The sequence below is a fragment of the Semicossyphus pulcher genome, unplaced genomic scaffold (assembly GCF_022749685.1).
Source record: "Semicossyphus pulcher isolate SPU_LCO1_2020_fin unplaced genomic scaffold, fSemPul1.0.p SCAF_24, whole genome shotgun sequence".
NCBI lineage: Eukaryota > Metazoa > Chordata > Actinopteri > Labriformes > Labridae > Semicossyphus > Semicossyphus pulcher.
The window spans coordinates 10,115,667-10,140,625 of record NW_027211698.1 but is presented as its reverse complement, the minus strand read 5'-3'; the positions used below and the strand labels follow the sequence as shown (position 1 = coordinate 10,140,625).

General features: G+C 42.9%; 2 protein-coding genes across 5 annotated transcripts in view; both read left to right on the top strand.

Annotated features, from left to right (window-relative positions):
• Nucleotides 1–17,753, top strand: part of runx1 (RUNX family transcription factor 1) — a 44,998-nt gene extending 27,245 nt beyond the window's left edge. For 2 of the 4 annotated variants that reach the window (XM_069675321.1, XM_069675319.1), the window contains 7 exons: nucleotides 1,273–1,424; nucleotides 1,501–1,611; nucleotides 4,258–4,414; nucleotides 9,433–9,537; nucleotides 11,076–11,303; nucleotides 16,699–16,845; nucleotides 16,937–17,753. In XM_069675321.1, coding sequence (XP_069531422.1) covers nucleotides 1,273–1,424; nucleotides 1,501–1,611; nucleotides 4,258–4,414; nucleotides 9,433–9,537; nucleotides 11,076–11,303; nucleotides 16,699–16,845; nucleotides 16,937–17,484 — 1,448 coding nt within the window. In that variant the 3' untranslated portion in view covers nucleotides 17,485–17,753. The remainder of the gene's footprint in view (nucleotides 1–1,272; nucleotides 1,425–1,500; nucleotides 1,612–4,257; nucleotides 4,415–9,432; nucleotides 9,538–11,075; nucleotides 11,304–16,698; nucleotides 16,846–16,936) is intronic. The other 2 variants (XM_069675318.1, XM_069675320.1) reach the window with 1 other exon arrangement.
• Nucleotides 17,754–20,868: 3,115 nt separating this feature from the next.
• Nucleotides 20,869–24,959, top strand: LOC138603413 (protein downstream neighbor of son homolog). The gene is made up of 11 exons (XM_069675174.1): nucleotides 20,869–21,321; nucleotides 22,172–22,243; nucleotides 22,334–22,534; nucleotides 22,616–22,794; nucleotides 23,486–23,561; nucleotides 23,630–23,732; nucleotides 23,825–23,906; nucleotides 23,997–24,131; nucleotides 24,210–24,408; nucleotides 24,486–24,555; nucleotides 24,638–24,959. The coding sequence occupies exons 1-11, from the start codon at nucleotides 20,869–20,871 to the stop codon at nucleotides 24,901–24,903; spliced, it is 1,836 nt and encodes a 611-aa protein (XP_069531275.1). The 3' UTR covers nucleotides 24,904–24,959.

Here is a 24,959-nt window from a genome sequence, read left to right as displayed (position 1 = left end):
AATTCACATGCAAGTGTCTGTTAATTTTGGTAACAGAAGCCCCTTGGATTAAACTCTAACCAGCATCTAAAGCTCATATAAATTACATATTATAATAAGCAGAACAAAGTAAAATTAATGGTCCAATAGCGCGTACTTGCTCATAAAGCTGCTGCTGTTACTGAGCGGCACAAATCCTGCCTGTTCGGCCTTTTGGTGCAGCGCCGAGCCGGGCCGTGAGGACGATCTACAGCTCTGGTGCTTCCTCAAATGTCCTTCATTTAAACTGCTACCATTTATAATTGTATTATATGGTTATAGATAAGAAAAATAACAGCAGAAATATAAAGATACTTCAACCATAAGTGCTTCATAGCTTCTTAGAGTGTGGCAGCAAACAAGGGAGTCGAGTCAAATCTTCTCAGACCACACATACACTGATATTTGACTCCAGATCTTAATGAGCGTTAACATAAGGAACTCAGAAGTAACAATAATACAGCAGTGGATGTCTCAGTGGTTGTGTGTCTCAGTGAGGTCGCAGTCCGTACAGTATAAAATGTAACGTCAGGGAGGGTTTCAAACTGTAAGCTAAACTCCAAACCGCCTGCATGTGGCTGCAACTGTGGGTTGGCTGAGTGACAAGCGGACGGAGACGCTGCAGACAGACAGACAGAGAGAGACAGACAGCTGCCTGTTTATCAGATCCCCTCGGCGAGCCACTTCTCTCACAATTATTCACTGAAAGCGGAGAGTTGCTGCAGTCTGTAGTTTGATGACTGCACACTCTGGTATGTGTTAGCACAGTGTGTGTCATAATGCATCTGTGTGTGTGTGTTTGACTGATCGGTGTGGTTTTAAACATCCTCTTTCTTTCTCTCTCAGTGATTTTTAATATTTTTGTTAAGCAGGAATTAGAGTCAATTTGAAGCGTATGTGTCACTCAGTATTCACAGGAGAGACCAACCAAAGTCCATTCATTTTTTTAGCAATTTAAGTGTTTTGTTTGTGTACTTAATCAGGAGATATTGCCATAAACATCCCTTTCTCTTTCTCTTAGTTTCTTATATTTTGCGACATAAACTGTCATAAAATAGTTTAAAAAAGAGTCAAAATTACATCTTTAAAGAGAAAATATTCACATTTCTCACCAGAATTGCTTAAAAATGTTCTCAAAAATTGTTCCAATATTTTCAGTAGAATGGTAATCAGTTTATTTTACAATCAGGAGCTTTAAAGGGCACCATAAATCTAAAATGAACTCACCTGACCTTGTCCTCTCGCCTCCCTCAGACCCAGCCCCCGGCCGGCGTTACACCCCCCCCTCCACCACCCTCGCCTCGGGGGGAAAGATGGCTGAAGCCCTGCCGCTGGGCGCCCAGGAGGCCGGAGGAGGGGCCACTCTGGTGGGCAAACTGCGCATGGCTGACCGCGGCATGGTGGAGGTACGAAAGACAAAGAGATGAATATACAGACATTAAACAAGCGTCACGCAGAGGGTAACGGCGGTTTGTGTTTCAGGTGATCTCAGATCATCCAGGTGAGCTGATGAAGACGGACAGTCCCAACTTCCTGTGCTCGGTGCTGCCCACTCACTGGAGGTGCAACAAGACTCTTCCCATCGCTTTTAAGGTGTGTATGTCTCTTTAAATTCTACTTATCTTTAGCTTACTTTACAAACTTACATAATTCACATATATATAAATGTACATATAAAATATTGCACAAGTAATCACCTTATAATTACATGTATGTTAATGGTCATATAACACACCGAGAGTAGTGCTTTAACGTACGTTTAGGGGAAACCTTAAGCATCTTTACACTGCAGTATCACTACTTTAAGTCAAGTTCATTCATCAATTTACCTTTACTTTTATAGGCACACTAATATAAAATCTGCAAATTCATTGAGACATTTGTTGTGGTGGGATTAATGAATCTTCGGCCTTTTTATGACCCAAAAAATCCTTTATTTTCGTGTCATTTATGTCGCCATAGTAACTGAGATATTGACCAGCTAATAGAGAGGTTTTACAATCATATGAGCAAGGGAGAGAATGTTTAAAGGTCCGGTTTGCAACTTGAAAGTGTGAGAGTAAATCGGACAAATGTTTAAGCCAAAAAATCAGGGGGAAAAAATGCCCTGTGGCGATGCAACTTTGAGATACTTGAACAGGATTTTAAGCGGTTCATGAAAAGCCTGATTTAAGGATCTGATTTCACGTGTGTGGTTTCATAACACAACATACATCCGACGTAGCATTTCTACATGCACAGTACGACGTCCTCATTTTCTTTACAGCGTATTCCCTCGTGCACTCATGTGGACGCTTTCCTGCACTTTGAGACAAAATGCATTTACAGAAAAGCAGCTTTTAGCCGCAAAACGCACAACTGATTGATTTATTGAGTTTTATGCATTAACATCTACAGTACACATTCTGTATGTGTGTGCGCCGGTGCGAGTGTGTGGTGCATTATGCATCATTACGGAGTGTCATGAGCGGATGTCACTGATAATGGATGATGATGCACACACATACTGTATATGTAAAGACACACAACACATGGTGAAACACGCACAGGGACTTGTGTAGTTGCATACTTGAGACGCACACACACAAACAGCAATGGAGCATGAAAGCAGCCCCACAGAATAAACAAGAAAAAGGAAACAATTATGGAGCTCTCCGGCTAAGTTCAGTATGTGTTCGTGTGTGTGTGTGTGTGTGTTCTTTCTTTCTCTCTCGCTTCTTAAATGAAAACTATTTGTACAGGAAAGACCCGAATTTTAAACCCAACTGCTTAACATTCAGGCTCAGATCAATACAGTCATTGGTTGATTATTGGAACATCAGCGTATTGATGTTTCAGCTCATTCTCAAGGCCAGTTAGTCAATGAGTAAAACCAATATTATTCCTTGGAAATCAAAGCTTTTTAAGGGAAAAAATCAGGGTTAAATTAAGGGGTTAACATAAAAGTATTTGAGCTGTGGCTACTCGTTGTGGGCGCTCGGGGTTAAAGGAGAAGCTGTGCGTAGTGTAGTACAGTATCTGCGCTGGTCATTTGCACACTGATGGCTTGGTTTGATGAGCGTTAATATGGAAATCAGCAGACATTTGGTTCTATATGTGTGTAGGTGTGGAGAAGGGGAAGTGCTCTCTAGTGCGCTCTGAGTGTTATTATATGACTTAACATATTTTATTATTAGCAGCTTTTACCTGATGTTTGAGAGCTAAAATAAGTCTCATAATTATCATGTCTGGATGTTCAAAGAGGAGATGCTAACAGCTAACAATTGTTGATTTGGCATTGAGCTACTATACTCTAAATGGTTGGATTAAAGTGGTATTTTAAATCATTTTGAAAAACAACTCCTGGCAAAATAAAAGCATTTAGTTTTACAGACCTTTTGGGAAGAATGCAGCTAATGTTATTGTCCTGCATCATTGTACTGTACTGCTAAGCTAGCGTCAGAATAGGTTTCTCTGGTGACTAGAACTCAACTAGCTGCTCCTGCAACACACAATGAGCTAAATTTCAAGCTAGCTTAAGTAGTTGTTTGCTAGTTCTTAGCATGTTGTAAGCTAGTTGTTATGTAGTTGTTACCTAGTTGTAAGCTCACTGTAAGCTAGTTGTAAGCTCACTGTTAGCTAGTAGTAAGCTAGTTGTATGCTTGTTGTAAGCTAGTTTTGAGCTAGTTGTAAGTTTGTTGTAAGCTAGTTGTGATTAAGTTCTAAGCTAGTTGTTAGCTAGTTGTATCCTCATTGTAAGCTAGTTGTAAATCAGTTTTAATCTAGTTGTAAACTAGTTGTAAGTCAGTTGTAATCTAGTTGTAAGATAGTTGTAAGCTTGTTGTAAGCTAGTTGAAAGCTAGTTGTTAGCTAGTTGTATCCTCATTGTAAGCTAGTTGCAAGTCAGTTGTAATCTAGTTGTAAGCTTGTTGTAAGCTAGTTGTAAGCCAGTTGTAAGTTTGTTGTAATATAGTTGTAAGATAGTTGTTAGCTAGTTATAAGGTAGTTGTAAGGTTGTTGTATGCTTGTTGTAAGCTAGTTAGGCCCACCTCTTTTAGTCTGATGTGTGTGATGAAATCAAAAATATAGATGTGAGTTTGTAGCTTCAAGAACTCTGGAGACTTTTAACTTGCGGAAGCCAAAACATGGGCGCCCTGCATAAAACCAATACTTGCTTGTGTCCCCCAAAGCACGACGGGAACTGTAGCACAAGAAACAAGCACATGTTGGTCCTAACAGGTTCTTCCGTAATGTCACTAGGTGGTTGCACTGGGTGATATCCCTGATGGCACCCTGGTGACGGTGATGGCGGGAAACGACGAGAACTATTCTGCTGAGCTTCGAAACGCCACGGCCGCCCTCAAGAACCAAGTGGCCCGATTCAACGACCTGCGCTTTGTTGGCCGCAGTGGACGAGGTACAAACACGCACAAACACCAAAATTCAGAGCTATAGTGGCTTTGAATATTTGTTTAAGCAGTTAAAAAGGTCACAGGTTGAAATGTAATATCTGTGTTTTGCACAAGCATAAAAGACAGCATGGATAAATTAGGGGAAGTACGTGTGAATAAAAACAGTATTCACTCAACTTCCTCGTTAACACAACCATTCAACGTCTACCTCTCTCTGCCTCCCCCTCTCTCTATCACCCCCCCCCCTTGTCTTTAACGGACACACTAGACCACAGTTACTCTAAATCAGTCGCAGGCAAATGTCCCAACTTATCTATTTAAAACACCAGTCCTGTGTACACAAGCTCTGCTAACACTAACTCTAACACACACACACACATTAAAACTACAAGTGCTCCCCAGCTGAACGGCAATATGGGAATAACTGTCACTATTAGACAATGCTGCTGTTCAGAATTTAGCACATTAAACATTTTTGTGTAGAATTCAAATAAGTTGAGAAGCAGAAATTTGTCTATATGCAAATGAACATGACAGAGAACAATGAGGTTTGTTTTCCCTGCATCACTCTGGCTAACGAGTATTTTAGGAAGCATGCTAGTTTTAAATAGCTAGATGTCTGCGGCTAACTTTTATATTCTTGTTCTTTTTTGCTAGGTGTATTTTTTAACTAATTTTAGCATGTTAAATCATACATATAGGCTATTTTGTCATTTTCTGTTATGCTAGTATTTCCTTTTATGGTAGCAAGCACTAGAGTACAAGCCATGCTAGCAGCTCTGTGAGGCTGTACTGAGGCAAAAGGGTGCTTAAATTGCTAGCTAACTGCCAACTTTAGCATGTTAACACGCTTACAATAACCATGCTAGCATGCCGAGTTTTAGCTAGCAGATTGTTTACTCAGTTCACCCTTTTTGGGCTAGCGTTCTAGTAGGCTAGCATATGCTAATTGGGAAGTAACAGAGTGCAGCTGTGGCTTATGTTCAATCTATCCTTCTTGTAATCCTTTGTTCTTTAAGCAGCTTTTTTACCTCCCTTTCAGTAGAAAACTTTAAACACTTTGAGGGTTTAGTGTGTTGAGCGATAATAAGCAATATCAAGCCACATGTCAGGCAGAGTTCCACCACCTAAAACCTCTTAAATGTCATTAACTGCATAGGAAGTGGTTAGTTTAGCTGCTGACAGCAATGAGTGGTTTAGTGGTTTGATTAGCGGTTAGCATGTTTCTGTTGCGTGGGCGGCAGTTAGTATCAGAGTTCTCAAACTTAGTCATCATTAGTCGAGTGTTCGTTGTTTTGCAGAAGCGCCTGTTACAACACAGAGACACTGAAACACCAGAGATGTGTGTGCACAGACAGCGGAGCGGATTTGCATATCAGTGGCTGTTTTTCTAATCGCAAAAAAAGTCTGAGTGAATCCATCTGTTTCAGTTTGCAGTTAATGATTTACAGAGTCAGTTTTTGAGTAAAGAGGATTCAACTCTTGAAATAACGTTGTTTAAGTGGTCCGCGATAACAAGATGCTCGCTATAAATCCTTTACATATTAGCAATACCTAAAGCAACGCGGCAATATAAGCATGGAGTAACTTTTAAAACACGTCCTATACTAGTGTGATGGTTTTGGCTTATACCACATTACAGTATGTGTGCTTGCGTGTATGTAAGTAAGTGTGCACATGTGCAACCTGTTTTCAGGCTCTCGGTTAGTTCCTCTTTTAAACAGGCCGTCATTTTTCTCTTTCACAATATCTGACACTGTGTGAACACACACTCTTTAACGCACAAATACTACCTTGTTATTCTGGGAACACACACACACACGCAGACATATTGCTTTGTTGAAGACAGCGTAAATACGAGATTCCGTCTGATTGGGTGATTGTGAGAAAAAGTGGACAACCCAGACGCCGCATGCCCTGACAGGATGCACACACACGCACACACAAGACTCACCTCATGTGTGAAATCTCTTATCTTCAGAGAAAGAGAGAGAGACGTAGGGGTGATTAGAGAGAAAATCCCGGAAAACACTGTTATGAGTGTGTGTGTCTGCGTCTAAGTGTGTGTGTGTGTGTGTGTGACGGGTTGGCTGATAGACACAACAGACACAAAGAGCTCAGCTGTTCTCTCCCTCCTCCTGTCTCTCTCTATCAGCCAAAATCTCTGACTGTAAACTCTCTCTCCGTAAACAACCTGCACAAAAACACACTTCATGTTTTTATTTGTTTGGTTATACACAATAATGTGTGTAGAGTACAACATACAGAGCTGTTTATACTGCATATAAAAAGAAAAGAGAGACTGGGGAGGTTTTAGGTGACTCCCTCCCTCTAGTGGCCACTTGGTAAACAATGTGTATCTACCGTAAACACCAGGCGCAGTGCCAATTTGTGCCAGTTAGGTTAATTTCAATTCAACACAAAGAACAACACATGCCAAATATGTTGATTTGAATCAACTGTAAGTGAGGCAAGGAAACAATGCTACATGCGCCAACGGCAGGGCAAAACACAAGCTGTATTGTGCTAGAGCTGCACACAGCTAAAGAGTCTGCTAGTCAGCTAGCGTTTGTTAGCTTAAACCACCAGTCGACTTATATGTATTTTGTGGGTTAGCAGAAAATGGTTAGTGGTTCTCAAACTTTTTCTGTCATGCCCCCCTTTGGAGAAAGAAAAATTTCCAGGCACCCCCGCCCCAACAAAATAGTCACAAATGGGTCACGTATTGAAAGAAAGTCAAGATGGTGACCATTCTTTCCACTTTTCTCTGAGTGATTCGCTGTGCAAAAAAATATTTTTTTCAGAACAATAACAATAAAGTTCAATCTGTGCTAAGAAAAACAACAAACAGATTTTTGCTGCAGCTGCAAAACTTTTCAGACATATAACACAGACAGGTCTCTCTTCATCTCCCATCATATTCGCTGTAAATCCAAGAGCAACATAAGCGTCGTCACATTTTCTTGACTACTCGGATTTTGGCGGTTGGTCAGCGTTCGACGTCGTGTTGTTGGTATCTGACGCGTCAGCTGTTTTTGTTTTCGCCCCTGTAATATATTTGTCCATTGGCAATGCTAGACTTTTTCTGTGTGTGTTTCTGAATGTGAAATCTGTCATGGAAATCACCAGGGCAACGCGTTTGTGTACTGTGCCACCCGAAAATGAGTCCGGGTTGTCCGAAGTCAAAACATAGTTCCGCCTGCTACATTTTCCAAACGAAAAAAAACCCCAAACAGGAGCAGTGACGCGCCCCCTCGTCATGCCGCCCCATACTTTAAGAATCAGTGGTTTAGGGGGAGGTTAAAAATGTGCCACATTACAGTGAAAATACTAAAGCAGTATAATAAACATCCAGAATATAAAAAATACAAGCGCACGCTAGAAGCTAGCTACTTGCTAACCGCAAAAGCTGTGGTTAGCTTCCTTCCGTCGAACTGAGCTCAGCTGGAGGCCAAATTTTGTGTTCCTTTGTATTTGAATGCAAATCATCTGGACTAGAAGGTCAACTGTAACTTCACTGAGAGATACGATGAATGAAATCGTTTAATCAAACATCTTAAAAAGAAAGCAGACACACGGGGAAAGGGGGAAGTGAGAGTAACACCTGGCATTACCCGCATACTGTACGACGGCTGTTTGCGCGTGTGTGTGTGGCATCAGACTGTCTGCATGTGGTAACTATACTCCGACCCTGGCACACAACAGCAGTGGTGGTCCTGCACGTGTGTGTGTTTGCAGCAAGCTTAGTGTTGAGTGAGTGCTACTTCCAAAGCTGAGGCTTGCAGTGACCCCCCAGCAAGGTCCACACACACACACACACACATGGTTAGAACTATAAATGTGTTGTACAAACATTTGTTACAGTGGACATATATTTGTTCTCACTTGTGACCACGGTTCAACTGATACTACTTTTTTATGGTTGATATTTTTGGATTATACCACGGTCAAATTAAACTCTTGTTCCTGATTGGCTGGCGAGCGTCCCTTAAAAGTGTATATTGGGATACCTTAACACTTTATCCTCTTTTCTAAATCAGTGCTCAGACTTTTTTGGGATACAAGTATCCACAGCAACAGTACTGATAATGTAACAGACCTTTATCTATAAATAAGTGAATTACTCTAATTAATCTAATTTTTCTGTTTATATTGATTTGACAAGTGGCCGTGGATTATTCACAATTACACTATGCTTCTATCTTGCCTTCCTCGACATGTTTAACCTACAATCTTCATAACAAACAGTGCTTTATCACGCTTTATCCAAGACCAGTTTTGAAAAACCATTTGACACTAAATTTTAGAGGGAAAGTAGAGCTGAAGAGAAGACAATCGAGGATGCTATCGTATCATAAAGTATCGTGTCGTATTATATTATCACATATAATAAGTTTTACACTGCGCCATAAGAGTGGGATTTTTTCACAACATGAGTTTGGAGATGATAATGATGGTACAAATATGTTACCTGAATAAACTGTGTGTACATGTTGTCCTTTTAGCAACCAAGCTAACAGTAGCAAGTGTAGCAACAAGCCTTGCAAAGTCCCTATATAAATGTCTGTCTCAGCCATGTTGAACATTGCTGTACCACCTTGTTGTTTGAACCGTGACTCAATCCAAAATAAACATAAACTGTGAAATGAAAATATAAACTAGGTTTGTAGACTTTAGCCTCAGTATAATCAATGTAGTCTAATATACAAATGCATATAATTTGTACTGTTATATAATTACACACACAGTGAGCCCTCAAACATTATAAGAGGATTCTCTTTTTGTTTTTTCTGTGTTTCTAAGTGTGTGTTTGTGTTTGTTTAAGTGTGTGGTGACCTCTGGTTTATTTCTGTCTGGGGCTTCAAGACTTAATGCATTAAGCAGACCAAAAAGAGAACAGGTGGGAGGGAGGAGAGAACCAGAGGAGAGATAGAAGGGAGAGACGGGTGTATTAATAAAAAACAAAAACTCAAATCCTGATTAACTGTATTTTTCCTATTCTTTCTCCCCTTTTCTCTCATAGGGAAGAGCTTCACTCTGACAATCACAGTGTTCACCAACCCTCCTCAGGTGGCCACCTACCAAAGAGCCATCAAGATTACGGTGGACGGTCCCAGAGAGCCACGACGTGAGTGTTACTGACACACAAAAGTTGACACTTTACCTCCTCAGCTGATAATAACACATGGCGTCCCTCAGGGTTCAACTCTGGGTCCTATCTAGTTCTTCATTCACTCCTTGAATACAACTACCCACAAATACAGCAGGCATTTTCAGTGTTTCTCCAGGAACATCGACAATGTTCTGTCTAATTAAATATAAAAAGGAGACCAAAAGCCAATTATATTTAATTTTGCCATATTGATGTTTCAGAAAGGACACCCTTCCTCAGCTTGTATTCTGGCAAATTAACAATCAATATACACAAGTGGGGTTGATTATATTTGGCCGTTAACAGCAACCAAATTTAACCAAATAAAATATATTTTAAGTGACATATCTTGGCTTTGCTTATATGCCGCTCTTTGGAAACACTATGGCTAGACAACTTTTTTAATGCTTCCTCTGCACATGGCAACTATGGTCTGTCTGGGCAAGGTTCAGGAAAGATTACAGTTGTGCAATATAAACTATGACTATGACACTTTCATTTTGTGATTAAAAACAATTAAATTCAGTGAAATGTTTTGGTTACGATGAATTAAAGGCAAACATTTATTGGGCAAACAACTTCCTGCATTGACACTGAGCATAATTGGGATACTGGGTTGCAATACGCAACAGTCACTTGCAGCAGCAACATCTTTATTTTACTTCCAAAGAGTTAGACTAATTTTAGAATAAACGCTAAGTCTGTGTTTGCTTCTTTTCCAATGCCATTGCCTCAGTGCCATTACCGATAACCAAGTTCAACCATGGTTCGGTTTATTGTCATATTGTCTTGTCTTAGTCGATGAACTAAGCAAACAGACATGGCTCTAATCCATACAAGCTCTCAGCTGTGTGAGTCAATAAGGAACCTGAGGCAACACTGAGTTCCTCTCCCACTCAGTGTGATGAAACATGGGGATTTCTACTGGTGGATGATCAAGCAGAAGAGAAAAACAGATTTTTTTTTTGCACATAAATTTATCTCACATGAATAATTCTCATTCAAGTTCAATGGGATTGAACTGAGCGACAGTGGTCAGAGGAATCAGGAGAGACGTGAGGTGACAGAAAGGGAGGAAGACTCCTGCCAGCTCCGCTCAGCTGTGAATAACCATCACTCGTCTCTAACTCGCCCACACACACACAGTATTAATACACACACATGCACGCTTCCCCCATTGGGAGGAAGTGCCTGTAACTGGAGCTCAGTTTCAGCGCTTTGAAGTGCAGCCAACACCACAGACAGCGTGACAGACCACCGCACACACACCCGGAGAGACAGCCCGACCCCTATGCGGCGCCCATCGTCAGATTCCCAAACTCAATAGCAGACAGAGTGTGTTAACAATGTCGAGACATTGTTATAGCCTGTGTTAGGTTGTAACTGTTACTGTAATCCCTGGATTATGTAATCAGATTACATGCATGAGTCTATGTTGACAAATCACCTTTAGATGTCTTTGTGAAGAAGAAAGACGGCGCAAAAAAATGAGCGATATATTTAAATCATGACAGTTTTATGTCGCCTCTCTCTCCCAGGTCATCGTCAGAAGATGGACGAGGTCAAACCCGGCACTCTGGCGTTCTCAGAGAGGCTAACGGAGTTGGAGCATCTGAGGCGGAGCTCCATGAGGGTGACGCCTCCTCACCACCATCACCACCAACCGTCCGCCAACACTCGCCAGTCTGCAGGGCTCAACTCGGCCGCCTTCTCCAGCCAAACGCACCCTCAGATAACAGCTGGTAAGAGGATGTTTTACTGAGTGTGCTCAGTGCTGCCCCTAGTGGCTGGAGGCTTCTGTATGATGGTTGCATTTTTTGAATCTCCAAGATCCATGCAATCCTTTGTTAAGTGTTCATTCTCACCACAATGCAAAGTGACACTCATCAGTGTATGTGGCCAGACAGACATACCACCCTACAATTAGTGTCTGACCCACTTTACCACCTGAGCTCCCGCCCTAGATTTAATATTAAGAAACTATTCAGAGAAGTGGGGCTCAAAGAAATGCCAATGAGGCAATCGCTCAGACCAAAAAAAGTCTGTGATACATCTTTTAGAAAACAGGAAGCTCGTGGATTAGTCAGACATGTCTTTACATGGGAACTGAGATTCTGAAGCTAACGCTAGCAGTGCATTTGTTCTCTACTAGCTGTGACTTGTCCACACTTCCAGAAGGTGATTTAAAAGTTTTTGAAGGGGTTAAGGAACAAATATACTCGGTGCAAGATTTTACAAGATAGGAGTCCACGATAATTGAAGTCTGGGTTGAAACGGAAGTCTAACTAATACAACTTGTGTTCAAATAGTCTGTTAGCATGTTTACCACCGATTGGCTGGAGATTGCAAAATACAGCAAAGTCCACAAAATGACCACAGAACAATTAATCGAAACTCTTTGACTCACGGAACTGTAATGCTCATTTATTTCCCACTGCAGGTTATGTTCCCACCTTTTTTCCAAACATAGATCTGATCCATCTGATAAAATCACTTATGACGAACTTTGACATCATTTTGAGGGCTAAGGGTTATTCCAAAACGCTGTGTGTTGATGAAAGTAGACTACTTAATGTGTTGTGCGGAAGCCTTAGCCACGGTTGACTTCATATTTCTCTGGAATCAGCTGTTGCTCACATCTGTCTGAGGGACATTTTGGGATCTTATCTTGTATTTGTCATTGCATGACCAATTCATTTGAGCAGGTGATTCAAACACCTCTCACACTGTCAGAAGTTATTGCCTTTTACGGTCACACTAACAATTCCTTGCAACCAAGAGAAACCACTGAGCCTAAAAGGTTTAAATAATGAGTGAGCTGTAAAGAATGTAGAGTAAGACAAGAGTATTGGTACTACTCTCATGTCTGTTAAGGTACAGCAAGAAGAGAGTTAGCTTAGCTTAGCATAAAAACAGGGAGAAACCAATGAATGACGCCTGACGTTGGTGCCACTTTTATTCAAGCTAGCAGAGCCAACATGGCAAATCCCCCTTTAACCAATCATATCTGTTGTTACTCTTGTTTGAGAAAAAAATCGCGAAAGATTAATAGAAAAAACACATTATGTGATGTTGACTGATGTTTTTGTTGTGTTTGTTTCTTTGTCATTGGTCTCCAAAAAGATCATGGCCCAGTCCAGCTTCTGCATAAATACTAGCTTAGCATGAAACAGCTGGCCTGGCTGGTTTTGTTTGCCTAATATTTAGGGGAAAAAAGACATGGGTAAAAGGTTTAGCTTTACTAGGCATAATGTATCAGGGTGTTTCATGGCCAGAAGTAACTTCCTGGAGTAGTTTTATAGATACATGGTAATCTGTGAGCAAAAGAGATGCTGTACATTTACGTTTTTAACTCCAGACAGACCCAGGCTTGTATTTTCTACTGTTTCATGTCTTTATGCTAAGCTAAGCTAATTGAGCTGTAGCTTCTTATTTAACAACAGGCATGAGGGGTATCAATCTTCTCGTCTCATTCTCGGTAAAAAAGTGGTTTGCACCAACGGTTGGTTCAAGTGCTTCTCTGCACTCGGGGAAAAGTGAACACTTACACTAACCATGAGTGTGCCCCTTTCATTTCTGGAGGAAAGCTTCAGCAGTTGTGTTTTTTCCAAACTTGTGCATCCAATTGCACAAGCCTCATTCTTCCTCTTTGCGGTTTTAGCGAGATCCATTGTGGTCTGTATGTGTGTGCGTACCTGTGAGAGTGTGTGTTGCGGTTGCTGTGGATACTCTATGTGGCACCGAACGATGGTATCTGTTCCTCTTCTGGCGTCAGTGGTGGTGACGCTGTGTATGTGTGTGTTTACGCAAGCACATAGTGAAGTGCAGTTAGAAACAGTGTTTCTTCTTATTTGTGCATTTGTATGCGTGTGTATTTCTGTTTGTGAGGAAGCAAGTTCTGCTTCAAGGAGGAAATGAGAGTCAGCTGGCAGGAAGTGCTACTGTGAGAAAAAAATAAAGCAAATGTATAACTGCGTTTTTGAATATTTTAAGTTAAATATTTAAAAGCAAAGTACACCTTAATTAAAAAAGGGAAAGAGGCTACCGTACAAAAGATATCGATAAGACAGAAATATGGTACTATTAATTAACACATGATATAAGGAAAATAATCACCCAATAAACAAACTCATTGCATTCAGTTTGTCACCCTTAGAGAAACAAATAACTACAACACATACTTGCAATACTGTCATTTTTAAGTACGAAAATGCGTCATATTAGCACTAAGCTAACGGTGGACTAAGCTAAGCTAAGCTATGCTAATATAACCATTCAAACTCCCAGAACTTTGTGCATCTGGTTTAATAAGAATGATGTTAAAAAGAAAGCGTTTGACACAAAGGCAGGTCTTGAAAATAACAAGTACATCCATTATTAGTATTTCTGTTGCTAACGGAAACAGTAAAAAGTCTCATCAATCTGCAGACTCAGACTCCTACATGTTGCGGCAGTACGGGTACATGTCTCCTTGAGTTTATAGGAAGATATTTTGTGTTTCTTGATTGACAGTGATGTAGAGTAGAGTGAATTTTAGGGTAAAGGACAGACGTCGCTCTTTGTGCTTCCTGCTCTCAGTGTTTTTCTGATGGCTCTTAAATTGAAAATAGCAACAGGAAACCGTTATTAGGCCATTCAAGGCCTCACTCTCTTTTTCTCTCTTCCCCTTTCATTCCTTTTCTCTCGATTCTCGCTCCCCCGTCATCAGCCCCCCTGCTTGGCTTTCATTTCTCTTATAACTATCGTCTTCCCTTCTTTCACTTCTCAAATTTTCCTAACGGTGAGTAATAAATACTGTATGATCATGCGGCGAAATGTCCGTGTGTGTGTGTACTTTGGTGTGTTTGTGTGCACGTGTGGCCGTGCAGTAAAAGTCTGTGTTCCCTCTGCTGCCAAACCACTTACAGCTCATAGCAGATGTAAAATGCACAGAGCGGTGTGAAGGTACACGTGAAATTAAAGCTTATGTGGCCTTTGCTGCGGCCAAAAGGAAGATGGTAACGTGAACCAATTTATCAGGCTTATATATGAGGGTATCTGACTGTTACGATCAATCAGATAGTTTACATCTTTAGGGACCTAATCCCGCCACCCTTTGGATAACAGCTAACATTAGCATTTAGCCACTTCCTTGCTAATATTACGTTACAGGGAATTTACACCTTTCCTATTGTACCCATGGACTGTATAAAAAGATGGACGACATGACAGCTCCCTAAAAGTGAAGCCAAACCCTCTCTATCGCCCCCTGTTGACTGGCTGCAGTATAGCTCATAAAGCCCGCCTCCTCCATGTTAACAGATGGGACATGAGTCAAACTATAAACTCAAAATACACGTCAAATAAATGTTTCTCAAACATGGTTTCTGTCATTCTAGCTAGTTATTATCATGCTGATTTACGTCCAAGTGTTTCTGACGAGTTTTGTTTTAATTTGATGCTGTCAAAAGGATGATTGACAGCTCTGTTGGCAAATCCGGCTCCTGCAGCCAATCTGATCTGGATTAGCAGAGTGGAGGAGGAACGGCAAGAGGAGTCTGCTTCAGACCAACACAAAGAAGCTGTTAAAAATACGCCGGCGTGCAGGATCTTTGCTGTTTTTTTTCGGGACAGTTAAGTGTGTGTTTTGGTTAGCGGAAGCGGCTACGGCAGCTCCACCCGCCGACCTCTACTGCGCAGCTCTGGCTCCAAATGACGTCACCATCTCAAGATGGCAGCGCCCGCTTCAGGGGTGTTTTGGCTTCACTTTTTTAAAAGAAAAGGAGGTGGAGACACGTCATCCATCTGTACACAGTCACTGATTGTACCTAATACTACCAAAGTAATAGTTTTCAGGCACCTCCTAGCTAACAGTAGTATTAGCTTGCTACCAACTGATTGCTAATGCTTTAAAGTGGCTCCTGCTTTATCACACGACCCTCCATTCTTGTGGCAAAATCCAGCCTTAAAACTTAGGGGTGTAACATACATGAGATAAAACAGCCTGACTTCATGTATCTGTATGGCTGTCCTGTGAAAACCATGCATCTAAAACAAATGAGCGCTATACTCCGCTTTGATTCAGCTTTGCGAGTGGAGCCTATCCCTGCTGTCATTGGGTGAGAGGCGGGGTACAACCTAGACAGGTCGCCAGTCAATCACAGGGCATCCCAAAGAAACCACTTAATTTGAATAATGACTACAATAAAATAAAACCTCCTTTCAAGCTCTAAAACAAACCAGTCAAACTGCATCGCAGACAGCAGGATAAATGTCGTTCTATGTGTTCTACTTCTACCTCCAGACAGCCAGTCGTCTGTGACTCCTGCCCCACATTAAGAGCTCCCAGCCAGGGGAGAAAAGCCAGGAAAGGAGGGGGCTTGGCACGGGGCCTGGCCTTCCCCACCACCCAGATACACCACACACAATCAAACGCACACACACGCACACAAAAGTCAATGCTTGGGAGAGCTCTTGGCCAGACTTGAAAAGCCTTCATTGACGTCTTGACTGCTGTGTACAATTTGCTTCCTCGCCTGTCTGCACACACACACACACACACACACACGCTTGTCTGCAAGTCTGTGGGTGATCAGTGCCATTTATTAGACTGTGGGGAAAAAGACTGGATTGAATGAAAGAACTCACACACACACACACACACACACACGCACGCACAGAGCCCTCCCCTTCATCCGTCCACCCCCACACTAAGTTAATTGCTTCCTCTCCTTCATCTTTCTTTCTTCTGTTCCTTTCTTTATCAACGACTTCTGTCTCAACACCGAGTTCCTTCAGATTTTATTTCGAAAGGTTGGAACAAAAGTGGGCTTTTATTTGTGAGAAGTTATACCTAAACTCAGGGTGATTTTGTCACAGAAAGATGGCAAAATGGAAAACTGTGTCTATAATAAGCCTGATGATGTCATCGTGATGTCATCAGGGTCATCTTAGATTGGACTTTTGAAACATCAAACCTACTAAAATTTAGGTATAAGGTTGAAAAAGGCAGACTTTCAAGAGTCTAATGAAAGTGATTTTTGAGGGAGACTTTGAGTTGCATTATGGGACATGTAGTATCCAGCTTATTTGTATCTTGACCCATACTAAAAGTCAGGATACCTCTGACTCCTCTGCTCTTCTCTTCCTCTCTTTCAGACTCCAGACAGATGCAGTCGTCTCCATCTTGGTCCTACGACCAATCATATCCCTACCTCGGCCAGATAACCACGCCCACCGTCCACACAGCCAATCCTCTTTCTCCTGGTCGATCCTCGCTCAGTGATCTGTCCTCACGACTCACAGGTAACACACACACACACACACACGAGCTTGTATAGACTAAACAAACAAGTAATTTGTTAGGTTGTAACCTTTGACATTTGCCCTCTCTCAGGTCCTGACCTCACAGCCTTCGGTGACCCGAGAATGACCTTAGAGCGACCTTTCACCTCCCTCCCTTCCCTGCCTGACTCGCGCTTCTCCGACCCGCGTGTCCACTACCCTCCCACAGCAGCCGCATTCACCTACACCCCCTCTCACAACCCTGTCTCAAACGGCACCCTCGGCATCACCATGGCAACGGCAATGGCGACCACTCCGGCGGGGAGGTACCACACATACCTGCCTCCTCCCTACCCGGCGAACACCCCCCACCAGGGTCAGAATGGGCCGTTCCAGTCCACCTCCTCGCCGTACCACCTGTACTACTCCGCCGCCGCCGGGTCGTACCAGTTCTCCATGATGGCCGGGGGAGGAGGCGGCGGCGACTCGCGCTCCCCGCCGAGGATCCTGCCGCCGTGCACCAACGCCTCCACAGGCTCCTCCCTCCTGCACCCATCTCTGCCCAATCAGAACGAAGGAGTGGGCGTGGAGGTGGAGTCCAGCCACAGCAGCTCGCCGACAAACATGGCGGCTGCTGAAGCCGTTTGGAGACCTTACTGAAGCTCAAACAGAGGAAGCGCTCATTTACGGTGGCGACCTGGTCATGTGATGGCGGAAATAACTGAACATTAACATAAACACCAATCCTGAAACAATATTAATGACATCAAGGGGCCATAAGTCGATGTAAAATCAAAGATCTACTACCTTAGAGTCAGGTTATTCCATGTTTTCTACCCACAAAAACACCAAAAGCAACCATGTTTACTCCGTCTCTCAACCAACTCCAAACCCAGAGGTTCCTACAGCATGGTCTTTTTAATTTCAGAGGGAAGTGACAATATCATCAATATTATCATTTTTTGACAATAAGACGACTTATTCTTCAAATCAGACAAATTTCTATTAGGGTTTGGACCATATTGTGTCATATTGTCTCTAAATTCCCCCCCTAAACCTGTTGATATTTTGAGTATAGCTTCAAAAGGTAGCTCGGAAGCCCCCATAATGCACAATACTGCCTGTCACCTTATAATGCAGTTTCCCCCAAGAGTTAGCTTAAAGGGGGTATTATGCTAATTTCAAGCTTCTTATTTCACTCTGTGATACCTGTGGAGTAGCTTAGCATAATTTACAGTTAAAAACCCTCATCATTGTTCTCACGCTGGTGCTCTGTGCAGGCCCTCATACGGCCTCTGCCTGAAACCACTCAGTCAGCTCTGTCCCTTTAAGAAACCCTGCTCTCTTCTGATTGGCCAGCCCTGTAGAAAAAACTGTGTGAAACCCGGCGTTCACAGCAGACTGAGCTGAGAAGCCTGGGGATTACTCCAACATACTTTCACCTACAGATTTGAAACTTCACCCACGTTTAGTCTGAACATCCAACATTGTAACATTATGTCTTAAAATGTGAAATCCCCCTTTAAGTGATTATGGCTTCAAATTTCTCCCAAAACTCGGCACGTCCCGTCATCACTTGACCAGGAGCCTGATGAGTGCGCCCACTTTAAAACTGTCTACTGACAAATGTTGGCCAATAGAAAACAAGCAGAATGACTGACAGGTGAATCAGCCGCGAGAGGACTAAAGGACTAAATGAAGGAGGTGAATACGGACGGAGAAGCAGGTTTTGGTTTTACACTGACAGAGAGCATGCAGCAGCACTGGACTGATTTGAAATCAGCATCTTCTGTAAAATAACGTCCGCATAAATGTTGTCGGTGTTGTGAATAGATGATTTCATGCCGAATGTTGTGATGGCCTGTTTGTGTTGCACCCTCAACCCTCTCGTTGACCCCGAAAATGATGTTTTTATGGTTTAAATCGAAAGACTGTCTTCCATCAGCAGCTTTACTTCAGGATGAATGTTTCTCACCACTTTAAGAGAAATTACAGCATGACTTTTTTGTTAATTTATTCCTACAATACCACATTTGGTAGCATTTCATGTCTGTGTTTGTGCGTGAGAGAGAGATAGAGAGCGTGTGCGCCCCATTTACCCATGATGCACTGTCGATTTGTACTGTATATAATAATGGCTGTAAATGACACCTGCGTTTGATCGTGTTTTTGTCCACCCTCTCTCTCTCTCTCCTCCCTCACACACACACACACACACACACACACACAGCAGTTGTGTTTGTGCACATTTGGTTTTGATTTCTATAAATATTCTTGTGAAAAAAAACAACTCTCTCGCTGTGGTTACTGATTTGTTTTCTCAATTATCTCTCACTTTATATAAAAGTCCCTCCTGCCCGTGTGTACGCCAAAACCACCACACACACACACACACATTTCATCCAATGCTATTCCTGAAGCTGAAGGAATTTCTACAGGCAAACGGACGAGCCCTAGCTTGCCTTCTCTGCCAGATTACACACACACACACGCAGAGGTTTCTAAATAAAGGTGATGTGGTCGCAGCCAGACGTGAGCGCACAGTATTAAAGCGGATCTACTGCAGGCAAAGGTTGGGAAAGAGGCGGCACAGTGTTAGGCAACTCTGCAACAGACATAATAACCTATAAGATTCAGCTTCGTCAGCGACAAGGTAAACTTGGGAAAAGCCCAAGGTGTGTTTTCCCAACTGAGCAACATCCGGAGGTCCAAGCAAATGCTGATCCAAATGTACTATAACATATGAAGTGTCATCTGAATGAGTCTTAAGCAAGAAGTAAAAGCCGGCTAATTGGCTAATTTTGGTTCTAAAATTTTGGATAATTTCAAGAGATAATAAAATGTTTGGAGTATATATATGGAAAAAATAGCGTGGGCCATGTTTGGGTGAATGAATGATTAAAAGAAGTCCACCTGCAGTTCGGTTTGAGCACCAACAGGACGGTCAGATTGTCTTGGTAAACAGTGACATCTAGTGGTCAAACTGAGGTATGGCACCTTACCGGCACAGTAAGTCCACAAGATAGAAGGTTCAGTCCTCCACAAGGCCCTCGTTTTCTCTCTTTTCCCTAACAACAGATACGAGGATTGATTTCCTAACAGCAGCCATCGTTCTGCCGAGCTTCAGATGTGATTGATGACCCACAATAATGACAAACTGGGGAGAAATTCAGAGGGAGCCAAGATTTACATAATGTCCTATTAATCACTGTGACACAGGGACAGAGGTGGTGATGAGGAGGAGGAGGGGGCATCAACAAACAGCTGCAGTAGGAAGAAATCCATGAGACACAGATTTATCTATTAAACTATTTGTATATGTACTAAGGATTTTTGGGACGTAGCATGCTAAACCACAGACCTAGTTGCTATACCAGAATGTATTAATATAATTCAGTGCAAAATTTGACATCATATTATTTTGACAACTCAAATACAAATAATCAAAAAAGTAATAAAAATACATTAGCTAAAAACAATACACTTCAGATGAATAAGAACATAAAGTAATACCTGTGGATATTGAATAATGTTTTTAAGGGAAGTTATCGGTTTTTGTGTGTCTGTTTGGTTTTGTTTATTTATTAAAAATGTTTTACAAAAAGGTTATTTCCAGAAATAAGGAGAAGTTAAAATGCGTTTCATATGTTTTGTTTTTTTCATAGTGCATGATATGTTTAAGACCAGTTGGAAAAGCCATGAACGTTTGTAGAGTTACTATTCATAAAGTAGCTACTGTATATTTTCTGCATGTTTGATAAACAAGTTAACTTTGTAAATTCAAGATGTGAATTCCTGTCAGTGTATTTAAAGAGTTGGGTTAAAGTTGCATTTTTAAAAGTGATAAAAGATATCTCTTCCGACGTGGGATCTCCATTTTCCCACGGATCGAAATGCATCACGAGCGGGACGGCTTACGTCAACACGCTACGCGCCAAATTTGTAAAGTGCGGAAGGCGCAACTGCGAAACACTAGCGGCTGAAGTGTTCGTAATATTTCTTCGATTAAAATCGGCTATTTAAAAAAATTATATTCCGTACAAGATGTCTCAACAGGCCGGATATTCACCCAACTTCAAGCGACCGGCTGAAATCATGCGAATGAGGAGGAAAAGAGCCAGAAGCGACGCCGGTGTCTTCTCCAGCCCGAGCGGCCAGGGCTCCACCAGCAGTCCGGGACAAAGCGACTCATCTCCGGCTTGCGTTCGGCCTTTCTCCCCTGGCCCGCTGCTCAATACCCAGAATCGCTCCGGCGGAGGAATAAAACGCAGAAACCCGTTTGCAAATATTGAGAATACTTTCAGCCCGAAGAAGAAATTGATCATTTTTAACGATGACGGAAATGCAGAAGCTGCGGACAGTTACCAGATGGATAAATTGACGGAAAAGGAGGGAGAGGAGGACATGTCAACAAAGAAACAGTGCCGAGGAGCTTTACCTTTCAGTGCGAGGTTGACTGAGGTAGAAAAACAGGAGCACCAAGATATTTCCAGCAAGGTTGGTTATATTAACTTAACATTAGATATTTTTATACGGAAGTTAGTTCCGACCAAGTAATCTGATTGGACAAGAGGCATTCCATGACCACCAGCAATGTCAGTAACCCTAACATTACTGTGTGACATTTAACTGTGTATCACTCCGCTTCAGCCAGCTGTTCTGAATACGGTGATTGATCAAGCTGATATCTCAAAATCACACAGACCACCAAAACAACTGTGAACAGACTCTTATTTTACTGGTTGCAGTTTGAATCGAAACACAGATAAATCTTAAAAAAAAGAAGCTAGTTTGTGGTAACATGTAGACATAAACTAGGTAACAAGAGTGCAGAAAAATGTTAGGGTTGCTTGGCAACGGTCAGGTTTCCGGAACTAGTTGTGTTGGTGGAGCAAAATGATATTTTTAAACTGAAAACTGCTTAAATTATGTTTAATGTCAGTGTTAACAAGCTACATACACAAGCACAAAAAACATATTTAAACTACCTGCATGTATGTTATTGCCTGTGGCTGCACAATACGTATATTGAACCAGTCCTTAATATTACTTTATTCAGGGTGTTGCATGTTTGTGTAAGAGATACCAGCCGAATTAAAGATTACGATAATTTAAAGCTTCTATGACAATATGAAGTCACAACTTTTCCTCTTTGTTGATGAAAAAGTAGGAGTTTGTTTAATTCCTACATTTTTGATTGGAGATCGGTATGGAAATGTAGTATGTGGTGTGAAGGGACCAGATATTGGTCCTGTCCCGGCAATTGTACTTCCATGTAATGTGTAGTGAAGTGAAGTAGAAATTAGGAATAAAGTGAACTTACGTATTTTCTCGTCCTCTGCTGTAGAAGTGTCTCACTTTCTCTGAAGATGACTCCCTGTTTGAAGAAGAAGAGGACGATGTTAGTCCACTTCTCAAGGTTGGATTTTTTTCTGTACATTTCACACTTTTATTGATCAATTATCCGTCTCCTTCACTGTAGTAAATCTCCTCTCATCTCTCTTCCAAGAGTCCCCAGGCCATTGCCCCCGCCTCCATAGCTCCTCCCGTCTGCACCCAGTACCCAGCAGACTGGAGCCTGAAGACACGCGTCCTCTTCACCTCGCCGCTCTCCCTGTCCTGGGCAGAGCACCCGAAAGCCCAGGAGGAAGCTCTGGGGCTCAGCCAGCACTGCAGAGCTCAGTTTAGCACTCTGCCTCACAGCATTCAGGTAGAGTTTAAGATGTCATTTTCACAAATGTCATAACGGCAATGAGGCCCATGTTTTCAACTCTTTGCTGCCCTCCTGCAGGATCCCAGGTCCTGCTCCGAGCTTCGCTGCGCCTTCCAGCAGAGTCTGGTGTACTGGCAGCACCCCTCCCTGCCCTGGCTCTCTCTGTTCCCCAGGATCAACGCTGAAAGGAGCTTTACTGGGAAGAGCACGCCATGGGCACAGGATGCAGCACTGCAGAAGAGTCTCATGGCTGAGTGGTGAGGTTATTTCCTGCACCTTCACAAGTTGAACAAGCAACCAAAACAAACATTCACCAGAGTTACATGTTTAAAAGGATCGCCTCTGAAATGGGCCGTTCAGAAGAGCTGCAGGTTTCTACATAGAACCTTGCTTTCGCTGAAATCAACCAATCGTCATTCATCGTCTTTCACCTCACCTTCGCCTTCTCGCACGAGCTTGTAGTCAAGTCGTTGTCAAGATTTCAACGTACCATTCTGATACCTCCTGGCGATTGTGGCTCTCACATATAAGGCCGAATAATTGATCCTAGAGCGGCCATGTTTTCTACAACTTTGGAGTGACATGCGGCCGTGGGGGAGGGGCTAAACGGTGACACCAAATGCCGTCAGCCAAACGTGGCTAAGGTCCGACCTTTGAATGGCATTCCGACACGACATGGATGCAGGGAGACTCTTCGATGCCACTAAGGCTACAGCTCACATTTATTTACCTGTCTCTTGTTCCCCTGCTGGAGCTCTACTGGCCAGCTGCTGTCAATCAAACATAGACACACCCCTTTTGTATTCATTTCTGATATTTTACCAAAGCCTTTAGTTAGTCCATCCATCCGCCAGTCAAACACATTGGTCTAGGTTGAAATATCTCTACTTTTCTGTCTGTTTTTAATGGTTTTATAACGCACGTTTTCTCTCTGATCGTCTTCATCAGGTCGGTCAGTCTGTCCTCTCTCTACAGTCTATTGAAGGCCAGACTGTGTCCTTACTTCTACCTCTGCTCCTATCAGGTAGGTGTTTTTATTAAATCATCATTTTCCAGTTAATTCCCTTCATCTAATCTCTTCTCCTCTGTCAGTTTACAGTGTTGTTCAGGGCGGCAGGACTCGGGGGCTCCGGCAGCATCACCGCTTTAATCTCCCCGACAACCAGAGGTCTCAGAGAGGCCATGAAGGCTGAAGGTGAGCTCGACATCTTTCAATCGCCTTAATATTACAGCGAGGAATCACTAAATTGAGACCTTTTTTAAAAGCCTTAATCTTAATTTTTTTAGGTATAGAGTTCAGTCTCCCTCTAGTGGACGAGAGGAGGAAGCAGAACCAGGGAGCTGAGGAAGAGCAGGAGAAGGCGCAGGAGTGAGTGTGATTTTCTTTCACCTTTACGTCCCTAAATTTATGCAAAATAACTTCTACAACTTTATTCTAAATTGCGCTCTTATTTTGTAGGTGTTCTGAGCTGAAAGAGGAGGACTGTCAGGCAGGTGAGGAAGGAGACGACGACGACGACGGCAGCTTCTCCTGGCTGAAGGAGATGGGAGTCCAGGACAAGATCAAGAAGCCGGACAGCATCAGCATACAACTGTATCCTCGGAATCTGCTGTCAGCTGCTTTATGTTTAATTTCATGCTCTAAATTTAAGCTCCTTAACCGCTGACGTAGTCGTAAAGAGGGCCACGCTGTGTCTCTGGACCACAAACCGGAGTCTGTGGTGTGTGTGGAGGGCGCGCACACCTTCACCCTCATCAACTTCCTCATCAACTGTAAGAGCCTGGTGGCGACAGCGGGGTCGCAGGCCGGGTTACCCCCCACGCTGCTGGCTCCTGGTGCTTTCAGAGGCGCTACGATGCACACGCTGAAGGTACAGACGCACACACACACACGCACATGCAGCCTTTAAGGTGTGTGCATCTGTCTGAGTGTGTGTGTGTTTTTCAGGCCCGCAGTGTGAACGTGAAGAGCCAGGTCGGTTCGACGTACCAGAACATCAGCAGTCTGGAGATCACGGGTACAGACGCGCTTCATCAGGTCAATTAACTGAACAGAAATATGCCACTCCTGTTTCTTAACATCTTCCCTCCCTCCTGCAGGACCCATCCTCCCCTCCTCCCTCCACGCCGTCACAGCCCTCCTTCGACCCGCGCAGAAAGGGAACTTCTCAGCGACTCTCTACACACACGCACCGACCGCCGTCATGAACACACACACCAACAAGTGCACCGGCGGCTCGGTGGACCTGTGCAGCTGCGGCCTCCATCCCGCCTCCATCCAGCAGCTTCAGCAGCCGTCCGGCCTCGGCAAGACGGCTCTGACTCACATCAACATGAACAACTACAGCTACACCTGGAAGAACTGACAGGTGGAGGTGCTGGTGGACTGGCCCTCTGGGACTTTATATTACTCCTGCGTGTG